This window comes from Parambassis ranga, chromosome 7 (genome assembly GCF_900634625.1).
Source record: "Parambassis ranga chromosome 7, fParRan2.1, whole genome shotgun sequence".
Lineage (NCBI taxonomy): Eukaryota > Metazoa > Chordata > Actinopteri > Ambassidae > Parambassis > Parambassis ranga.
The window spans coordinates 19,708,110-19,719,198 of record NC_041028.1 but is presented as its reverse complement, the minus strand read 5'-3'; the positions used below and the strand labels follow the sequence as shown (position 1 = coordinate 19,719,198).

Here is an 11,089-nt window from a genome sequence, read left to right as displayed (position 1 = left end):
CGAGCGAGCGCCCAACAAAGAGGGATCTCGCGATCCTTCTGCCCAGCTGCAGGCAGAGCTCGCGCATGCGGAAAGCACCACGAGAACATTTGAGGTGTTCTATCAAACAGTTTTGTAGGATCTGGAATTTTATTGTCAATAAAATAGCAGTGTTCTCGCACCTGTATTTATTTGAACATGGTACAGACACTATATCAGTTGTTTTTAAAACTGCACATTTTAAGTTTGTTACGAACCAGACATTTGAAAAAAGTCTTAATTTAATATAATAATATGAAGATTACTTAGCCTGGCCAGCCATCCTATTTCTTTTTCTGCGAAATTAGGATGACTCAAATAATATGGTGATAGGCAGGAGGAATAATATACAAAAGGAGGGAATGCAGACATGTAGATGTAAGTATGACCCACTCCTAATTCTGTTTTGTGTGTAAGAGTATAATAAAAAAAAGCATCTGGTTATAGAGGTCTTAGTAACCTGCATGGATGCTACACAGTATTAAGTCCAAATTCATAATACTCCATCTTTGTACTGTGTGCAGCTGGACCCCAATTGGAGCCCAAGACACCACTGTTCCGAATCCCTGGTTTGACTTCATTCATTAAAAGGCAATAAGTTAAAGCTAGAACACGCCCTTAGAGAGCAGTATTATTTCTGCAGCAGTCACCAGTGCGTTCTCTGCCACTGATGTCACTCTGCTTATGGTCCCTTCTGTTCTATAGTTCTTGCCAACATTATGTGCTCTCTTTTTAATGCCCCTCCTAAAACGGATCATAGTCTGGAATGGTATCAAAGTTCACTTGTTTTTATTATATTTAAATATATATATATATATATATATATATATATATATATATATATGTGTGTGTGTGTGTGTGTGTGTGTGTGTGTGTCCAGGCCATCAACACCTACGCCCTGCCGGTTATCAGATACCCCGCTGGCATAATAAACTGGCCAAAAGAGGCCATAGAAGCCACTGATGTGAAGACAAGGAAGCTCTTCACCATGCATGAAGGACTTCACCCCAAGTCCAGCATCCTGAGGCTGTACACTAAGAGGAAGGAAGGAGGCCGGGGACTGGTGAGCATCAGAGCTGCCAGCCAAAATGAAACAGCAAAAATCCACGAGTACATCAGGAAGATGGCCCCAAGCGATGGAATACTTACCTCAGGCAACAGAAGCCTGATGCAGAGGAAGAGGAGCAAGAACCATCATGGCAGGACAAGTCCCTCCACAGAATGTACCACCGACAGATACAGGAAGTGGCTGACATTGAGAAGTCCTACCAGTGGCTGGAAAAAGCTGGACTGAAAGACAGCACAGAGGCACTTATCATGGCAGCACAGGAACAGGCCCTGAGCACAAGATCGATAGAGGCTGGGGTCTACCACACCAGACAGGACCCCAGGTGCAGACTGTGCAAAGACGCCCCTGAGACAATCCAGCACATAACAGCAAGGTGTATGCTAGCAGGCAGGGCGTACATGGAACAGGATAACCAAGTGGCAGGCATAGTGTACAGGAACATCTGTGCCAAGTATGGCCTGGAGGTCCCAAGGTCAAGATGGGACACACCTCCAAAGGTGATGTAGCGTAGTGGTAGATGTAGCAATCCCGAGTGATGGCAACATACAGAAGAAGGAACATGAGAAACTGGAGAAATACCAAGGGCTTAAAGAAGAGCTAGAAAAGATGTGGAAGGTGAAGGTAACGGTGGTCCCTGTGGTGATAGGAACCCTCGGGGCTGTGACCCCCAAACTCAGAGAGTGGCTCCAACACATCCCAGGAACAACGTCAGAACTCTCAGTCCAGACGAGCGCAGTGCTAGGAACAGCTAAGATACTGCGAAGAACCCTCAAACTCCCAGGCCTCTGGTAGAGGACCGGAGATACTCCTGAATCTTGTCATTATGTCTCGGCAAGTCTTGTTTTTATGCCTCTCCTTAAGTTGTCCCTTGTTCCTCCTCTACCACCCTGGAGTTCTAGAATCTTGGTAATGCTGAATGTTTATCTTCCAATTCAGGCCTCATGCTGAGACACAAGCAGGCAGATACATTTGTTTTGGGTTTTGTCTCACACACCCTGAATCTGCAGCCAGAAAATAAAACCTTTCTGAACATACTCAAACCAAAACAAACACTAAACAGTGAGTAAAATGTCAGCTGTCTTTATTAGTTTGAAGTGTTTTTGGTTGTTTTGAAGGTGGCCCCTTATTGTTTTTGATCTCCAGCTGAGCGATCCTCACCTGCAGCACAGCAACAAGCAGAAGAACAACACATTTTTGGTCTTTTCATAGAAATCAACATCACTTTTTCTTTGAATTCATCAATAATTAGTTGTTTTTACTGACATCTTTCTGCTTCAGTTCTTCCTTCAGACCTCTGATCTCGTCCTGCTGTTGGTAAAATGACTGCAGCAGCTAAAAATAATGACAAACAATTATTTTTGAGCAGCAGTACATCCACCGTGGAATAGATAGATATAATAGCTTCTTGCCAAGTGTAATGGGAAACGGGTGAAAACAAAATGTATCCTTGAATGCATCAGGAGTCTTATACCAGAAAAATCTAAACTGAAAATTTTAAATCTCGCAATTTAACATATATCATCGATATCATTGAATATTTTACAGCAGAGTGCCTGAGAAATAAACAGTGATTAACAGGAAACAGAAATCAGCTTTAACTCAAATATCAATAAACATGAACACAAATATAACAGACACTGTTTTTTACAAGCTAGATGATGATGATGATGATGATGATGATGATAATGATGATGGTGGTGGCGGTGGTGGTGCTGGTGGGTGAATTATTCAATTATTCAAGTCAATATATACTGTGCAGTGCTTTGGGATTAAATATGATCTGATCATTGATCACTGCTGTAACACAGCAGTCAACAGTCATACCTGGCAGTTTAAAATACATTAAACATCAATTCATGTCCTGTTAGAGAACAACTGAGGGACTGAAAGACAACATGGAACCCTATAAGTGAACAGCATGACTATAGTATGAGGAATATGAAAATACTTGTACTGACTTACATCCTCTGCTGCCCCCTACTGGTCCAAGGAGAACTCTACCAGAGAGACTTCAGGGAGGATTTTCATTTTACTTTTTTGTCTGAAGTCTAATGGAGACTTACTGCAAAAACAGGAAAAGTCTAGGTTTTGTCTTATTCTCTTGACCACAAACATACAGCTACCACAGAACACCATTAGAACAGCTGCTCCTATTAGTCCATAATGGAATCGTGCTGCTCCTCCTGTGACTAGTTGTGGACTCAGGGCCGGTCTGTCAGTGTGTCTGATCAGCAGCTACAGGACAAAAATGTTGAGAGTGTATTTGAGACTTGTTGATGTTTTAAATAACCATGTGGACTGTTTGAATCGAACCTGATGCCGACTGTCTGTACAGAATATTATATGTTACAGTTAGAAGAACAGAAATCAGACAGCAGCTTTAGTGATGATGAGTCAACAGTTTGCTGAACCCTCTCCAGAGTCTGTCTTCACATCACACACATACAGACCAGAATTTTCAGTCCTGAGTCTGGACAGCTGAAGTCTGATTTGTCCTTCTCTGAGTGTGACTCTTCCTGAAAACTGTTTATCTACAAGCTCCACACCAGCAGAGAAACAATACAGACCCAGTTCTTTTCTAGTGGTTACATGGTCACAGAGGATAAAAATCTTCTCAGATGTGGTGTCATCGTCACGCCTGATAGGAGCTCTGTGTTACCACCACTTTAAAAGCTGCTGCTGCTGAGGAGGTGAGGATAAGAGCAGCAGGATCATCTCTCTGTGCTCACATTCATATGCTCTCTGTGAGAGCATATGAATGTGAGTTATGTTTGATCCCACTGTAAAAAACTTTACACAGACCTCTTCCTCTGATGGATCATCTGACTGAGGATCAATAAGTGCACTTTGATCAGAAATATTGACATGTGTTAGACAGAACTGGTTACATTTTGTACAGTTTATGTTCATTAAGAGCTGCAAAGTTGTGTCTGCGTTAGATATTATATTTATTATTTTGTCTGGATGTTTGTGTACTAAACTTTGTTACAGTGTTTCTATTTATAATGTAACATCACACATCATGTGACTGGTTTTCAGTGAATTTATGGGTTAATTATGCTGCTAATTAATCAACCCACATGTTCAGCAGGCCAACTACAGAGTTGAACGTTTTTTGGCCTTAAAAAAAACAGAGTCCAGATATAGTTAAATGTGATAATTAACGACTCCATTGAATTCCTTGGGCCAACATTGTATGGGGAAAAGTGTTCATTTGTCTTTGTAAGTTGTTTACAGCACACGTTATGCCACTTTCTATATGATTTTTACATTTTTCGGGTTTGGTGCAGTAAAGGGTTAAAAATGAAGTCATTTGGACATTTTTTCAGCTTGGTACCCGGCAGATTCTGAAAAAAGACACTTTAAGGATTAAAAAATATTAGGTGGCATTAAAAAAAAGCCGGGGGGTGCGCGTGGACCCCTATTTCCATTCTAGACTGATAAGCTTGTTGACACGCCTTTGATTCATCAAGGCGGAACCGTTTATCGGGACTTGTGGGGAAGGATATTTTGGACGGACTGGGCTCTTGCCTACATCTCTGGATAGAAACTGCTCTCTGGTGAGTGTTTTCTCGGTTCAGTGGGGCTCAGTAGCGTTATTGTGTTGGGCTATTAGCAGATACGTGCGGATATTATGATTAAATACACTACTGCGTAACCTTGTCTGACAGTTAGAAGCTACATGTGAAAATATTGCTATTTAAAGGCCTGGACAGCTAACATTAGCTTCTTCTGCGCCGATATCATTCCACAACATTCGTCGCTGACAGCGAGTAAGTTAGCAAGGCGGCTAATGACAACACTGACAACAACTTCCTCAATTCTGAAACGCATTTATGCCCTTTCATTTCTTTTTTTTTGCTCGTCATACTGCGTAATCGTGAGTGTTGTTTCCACAGTCTTGACAATAAAAGCTAATATTACCACTAAGTAGACTCTTGGGAGATAGACTATTAGTTTTTGATGTTCAACTAATAAGAAACAATAACACATGGCAGTTGCTGTTACCATGTAGTTGTGTTGGTAAAAGTTCTTATAGTTATAGAAAATCCATAAGGGGGTGCATTTTGCTTAATATGTTAATGTGTTATGTTAATATGTGTTAATATTCACCTGTGGTGCTCTGGTTATGGTTTATCAAATGTACTATAATAGAAGCTGTTGCCTACATCATCTACTCCGACTGCTTCATACTGGACCTCCTGTAACCCTAAAAACTGTATCAAAATTAAATGTTTGGTTCAGTCTCAAAATGCAGTGATAATCAAGCAAAAACAAACCTAAGGAGTTAGTGAGCAGTGGTACACAATGAAATCATTTTGGCATGTGGAATAAGTAGAACACAGTGATTGCACTATGAATGTTAAAGTCACTTCCATGTGTTAGGTGTCCACTAACGTTTTTTTACCCCCAGGTGGAGGAATGAGCCTCTCCCCTGTGACTGGCACAAAAGTGCCAGAAACAGCTAATGGGGTAGTGCCACATGTTTCCCTGGAGAACAGCCCTCATGTTTCAGTCTCAGTGAAATGTCAGGAGAGCAGACTACCTGGTCCCGGCGAGGTGTCAGAGGAAAGATCCCTTGAACACACAGAGAATCATGTGGGTGTGGAAAACAGTGTTTATGAGGGCAAAGACCATTTGGACAAAGAGATGGACCTAAATGAGAGAACAGCTAGTTTATCATTACACAGTCCTCAGGTGGCAGAGCCCTCCGTCTCTACTGCAACCACTGCAGAAGCGGGATCCAAAGACAGAGACATTTCTGAGGCTACGAAGGATCACCCTGTTTCAGTTCTTCTATGGGATTCCTCACAGCATGGACAGTCCAAAGACTCATCTCAACTGGAATGTTCTGTCACCACAACCAGACAACAGACAGAAGAAGGGACGGTAGATGCAGGCACTGTCAGCCTAGTGGAGGAGGAAGAGGAGGAGGAGGAGGATGGAGAAAAAGAGAAGCAGGATGATGAGTATGATGAGAAGCATGAAAACAAGGGGAGGAGTCAGCATGCAGGAAGGAGAACAGAAGAGGTGAGTGGGCTGACATTTATCAGATCTGTGTTACAGTCAGTGTCTCCCACAGCTTGAAGGCAGCCAAAGAAAACCCGATCAAACTAATTGGACGGGAATATTATACTTTGTCATTTAGTGATTTAGAAAAATGTGCCAATGCTAAATTATTTGTCAGTGGTGTGAAAGGTATATAAATCTGTATGATTAGCAGTTTATTTGAAGGTGGTCACTTAGTACTCACTTCCTGATGTGTTGTCAGACAGAAATGACTAATACACAGAAAAGCTGGGAACAGAGCAGATGTTCTGCGAATGTTTATCGCATGGGTACAGGTTGTTATGTATTCTCTATGTCCTGCAAGGCTTTTAGAATAATATAGGATGAGTGAGGGGTATGCTGAGTATAACAGTCTTGCCACATCTGGGATAATGTGGGCTATTTTTATTTAGATGCAGGGTAATGACGCCAAAAGTTCAATAGCTGCCACATGATAAATAAGCAGTTTTTTGACTTTGTGTTTTTCACTTATTCATCTGTTGTGTTTTCTCCACTTGTATTTGTAGTCTTCAAGACACTATTCGTCCTCAGCTCCTGGCCCTAGTATCTCCTCCTCCTCCCCTCCACCTCCTCTTCTTCCTTCAGACGACGCTCTTTGCCCTCCTCACATTATGGCCCAGGTCTGGGTCCGCAATGTGCGGGGGATGCAGGACAGCAAAAGCCTGGATGAAATCAGCCAAGTGTGTGGAGGTAGATAACACCGACATAGAAATAGTGGAATTTTATTTTTAATCACTATAATAAACAAGCCTTCCATATTTTAATATTAGAAACTATTGGGTGTTTTTATTAACTGTTCTCATATCGGGATGTTCTTTACAGAAGGTTCAGGGATTCGAGGAGGGGGCAGAGGCGGCCAGTCAGAGGGCAGACGGGCCACAATCTCCTCAGCTCTAGAACTGGAGGGGACAGTCAGCCATGAGGGAGATCTGACTAACTTCATCACCAAGAACCTGGAGCAGAAGATAAAAATGAGCTCCAAGCCCAGTTTGGACTGCAGTGACTGTGAGTATAAGCACATTTTTAGCATTAATCAATCAATCATTTAGAATTTCTGATCACATTGTTTCATTTTATATTTTTATATAAAATATATTTAGCTGTTGGTATTATATCTGGGATTCAGTTATTTCTACATAAATTTAATGATAATTTCTCTCCAGCGGACTGTTCAGGTCCCATCTACCGACACCAAGGGTTGTCACGGAGACCAGCGGACATCCCACCTATTGATCCCACTGTCCTGTTGGACCTTCAGAAACACACAGAGGAAGTGGCCCACAGCGTGGAGATGATGATGCGGAGCCTCAATGGAACCATCCAGAATGTGAGTCTTAAGCATAGTTGGTTCTGGTGTATTTACATTTACTATTTCATTCGCAATGCAGTTTCCCCATTGTGGGACTAATAAAGGTATTCTTAATATTAATTGTAATCTGATTATTTTCTGTCATCTTACTGTATACATGTGCATAATTTTTGGTTCCATGTGTTTGTCAGGCTGTCTCTCTCACACACACCTTCTATTGTCTGTGTTGTTTTTCTCAACTCATCTGTGCAACTGGTTGAGATTTCTCTCCATTTTTCCAGATGACAGCTCTCAGTGTGGGCTACATCCAGACCTACAGAGACTCCGTTGACAGCCTGGGGGAGTCTGTAGACATGAGTATAAAGGTGATGTGTTTTATACTGTTACTTTTTTTGCAGAAAGGGACAATTGCATGATTGTTCCCTGTCTTGTTGGCTAGTAATTTTAGGCAATCAGGGCAAGTTCCTTTTTGTATCACACATTACCAGTCATAAGAGCCACAACCTACTCATAAGGACCTTTCAACTGTAAACCAATCCAATAATATGGAGTTTGCTGCCGTCAATGCAAAGGGGAGGGCCACACCACGTAATAGGCTTAGGAGCACCTCATTTGCTGCTCATAGTGGCTTTTAGTATTTGGAAAATACAACCTAAGACAAACACGTTTTTTTTACCATGCCATTATTTATGTGGCAAAAATGAATCAAAAAATAAAATGTGGGCTGTATTAAACCCCATGATTCAATAGCTTGCTTTAGATCATTGTTCTGTTATATGTCCCACTTTTAACCAAGCTTTAACTGTCAGAAAGATGGACTCACATTTGTCTCTAGAACACTCTGGTATACAGAGGAGTTCATGGTCCGTTCAATGACTGCAAGGTGCCCAGGTCAGTATTGGACACACGTTTTTTCCTTTTTGTCATTATATTTGCTGAATAAATAATGGCACAGTAAAAAACGTATATATTGGTCTTCATCTGGGGTTGTATTTGCATAATGCCAAGACCCATTGCAACCAGATGGTTTTCATTATGTTTTTCCACGCAAAAAAATGATTTAAAAGAAGGGGTACTAACTTTGTGTTTGCCTCTACAGGGCATGTACACTCTGATGGCTCGCTGCGAGGAGTTGGATCGTTCCATGCAGCCCATACACACACTAGCTGCACAGATCCGTGATATCAAACGCACCCTGGATGCTCTGGAGGCAATCTGCAAGTAAAACAGCTTGCCTGGTATAAATATGCACCCCAGCTGCAAAGATCCACTATCAAAAATGACCCTGAATAAGGATATCTGCAAGCAAGTATACACCCTCTGCAAGTAGCACACAGGCACCGCACCGAAGATTAAAAACACCCGGTGTCCTATTGAACTATTACTACTTGGCATGCTGGATGATCGCCACTCATAGTTCTTCTGTCCATCATTTGAAGATAACCGTGTTTGTGTTGTGAGAATTAATTAATTTCCTCTAATCAGTTTACTTAGAAATCTCTTAGATGAACACCTTCTGGAGACATTTGTGCCCTGCACACTCTAACAGAGCCAATATGAGAGATTGCCCTCTTGGAGTGTTACTCTCCGTCCTGCTTTGTTCAGATTGCACCAACTTCTTTTCCCCACACAGGGGCACTATTTCTTTCCCTGTCTCTGTAGAGGCAAGAGTCCATACTCAGAAGCCAGTGACCTTTATACAGAAACAAAGTCTATTTTTAATCTTATGCTACAAAGATGAAATTATTTCACTGCAGGCTAAAAAAAAAATTAGTGTGGAGCATTACGTCTGTTTTTATTTATTTGTTTGGTTTACTCAGCATGCTTTCTTTGTTTGTGTCATTTGGAATGAGTACAGTCAGTTCTGGATAAAATGCACAACCAGGATTTTTCTGATATGCCGGGCACCACCACCAGCCATGTCAGTTTAAATTTCACTGTTCTTCTGTGGAATCCAAGATGATATTCTCACAGTGGTTTTTACATAGTTAAACATTGATTAATTGATTTCAGGTACTTGAATCTCTTTGACTTTTAGATCTCATTGGTATAGCAGGATATTGGCAATTATTCCCCAACCCAGTTTGAGTCTGGTATCTGGTAATTAATGAACTCGGGACACCAGGATGCATCTATGTATTTATGTGATTACATGAGCATGGGTATTTATTTATTTAACAATTCACATAATGATATGACTGTATTGCAGCCAATGTTACCTTGCTGACCTCTTCCCTGCTCACATGAAAGCTTAGACTTAAAAGTTCTTAAAATTACAGTAAGTATAATCAGAAAGCCCTTAATAAAAGTGACTGTTTTGACACTTACGTAAACTGCTGTAGTTTTGAAAAAAAAAGAAAGAGGTGGAGCATGATTGAAAATAAAGCAGGCGGGCAGCTGTGGATGAATCCAGCTTGCGCTGTGATTCGCCACCTGCCTGTCACTCAAAGTAGTCACACCCATAATTATGCATATTTTTATGTTAAACTGTTAAAAATCCCACCTGTACGGTTACAAGTTGTCTTTTTGGGTACAAATAGAGAACCTATGAAAAAAAGACCAGGCTGTAACCGCTTTACTCAAGTAACGTTGGACATTCTTATATGGGGATTGACTCACCTTATGGGCAATCCCTCTAGTGGTTGTGGGCTGAACTGCACTTTCTAACACTTCTGTGGGCTTTATTTCTCTGATGCTTGCCCACACCACATGTGTTAAATTAAATCATTTTTTTGTCCTGTACAGTTGGGTTTTGTCCAACAAACAAGAAACCAACATACAGGCTTTTCATTACACTTGAGTATTAGTGTGATGAAAACAGAATGAATACTATGAAGCAAATGTTGTTACAGATTAGCAGTTAGAGCTAGCTGGCTAAGCTAAGCTTGCTTGCTAACACGCACATTCTGAGTGGAATTTATCCAAACTCCTGGGGCCTGTCTACCTAATTATAGCAATTTACCAGCTAATGAAATGTAGCGACACCAGAACAATGTGCTGATGTTCCAACTACATTTCTTTCAAACAATGACATCATTTAAGGGTAAATCCGCACTGTGTATCTGGCATCACATTACCTGGTTAATTATAATATGGCAGGTTAGCCAATTATGCACTGATTAATTTTACAATGTTGGCAGAAGTGAGTCTTTTAGCTAAGCTTATCTGTCTAGCTGTAACTTATCTACACTGCATTTATCCTTCATAATGCAGTGCTCTTACTTCACACATTGGCAATAAAAATCAATGAATACACAGATTTATTTAAAATCTGACATACAGAAGAGTCAATGTGGAGACTGTGGTACTTATGTCATTGCACTGGTGGGATTCTTGCATAACATCAATATACGTGCACTAGATGTTCATACTCATTCATATACCTATTATTTATGGCAGCCAACATGTTACTTGGCATGAATAATGTCTCGGCTCAATAGATGAGCCTAAAATCTATCCATTTCTCTCACTGGTGGTAAGGTCCTTGACACAAAATAGAGGCTTACATTTGCTCTAATGGTGTTATTGTGTTTGACATTTTCCTTTGTTTTTTTCTGGGAGAATCATTGAAATATTAAACCCTATAAATAATCATCCTGGTTCCCTGGATTGAATTAAAATGT

At 40.9% G+C, this 11,089-nt stretch overlaps 1 protein-coding gene across 2 annotated transcripts; it reads left to right on the top strand.

Moving 5' to 3' along the window:
• The first annotated feature begins 4,588 nt into the window (after positions 1-4,588).
• On the top strand, positions 4,589-11,060 carry borcs6 (BLOC-1 related complex subunit 6). 2 transcript variants are annotated; one of them, XM_028410395.1, is made up of 7 exons: positions 4,589-4,647; positions 5,502-6,118; positions 6,664-6,847; positions 6,980-7,162; positions 7,321-7,484; positions 7,748-7,831; positions 8,566-11,060. In XM_028410395.1, exons 2-7 carry the CDS (start codon positions 5,510-5,512, stop codon positions 8,689-8,691), a joined length of 1,350 nt encoding a protein of 449 aa, XP_028266196.1. In that variant the 5' UTR covers positions 4,589-4,647; positions 5,502-5,509; the 3' UTR covers positions 8,692-11,060. The 2 variants fall into 2 exon arrangements, with proteins under 2 accessions (XP_028266196.1, XP_028266197.1); XM_028410396.1 differs by lacking the exon at positions 4,589-4,647 and adding an exon at positions 4,660-4,860.
• The last annotated feature ends 29 nt before the right edge of the window (positions 11,061-11,089 follow it).

Excerpts from the sequence above, each read along its gene's own strand:
- borcs6 (XM_028410395.1), top strand. The coding sequence starts at position 5,510 with ATGAGCCTCTCCCCTGTGACTGGCACAAAAGTGCCAGAAACAGCTAAT. Across the intron at positions 6,848-6,979 it reads AATCAGCCAAGTGTGTGGAG|AAGGTTCAGGGATTCGAGGA; the intron begins GTAGATAACACC and ends TGTTCTTTACAG. Across the intron at positions 7,163-7,320 it reads CAGTTTGGACTGCAGTGACT|CGGACTGTTCAGGTCCCATC; the intron begins GTGAGTATAAGC and ends ATTTCTCTCCAG.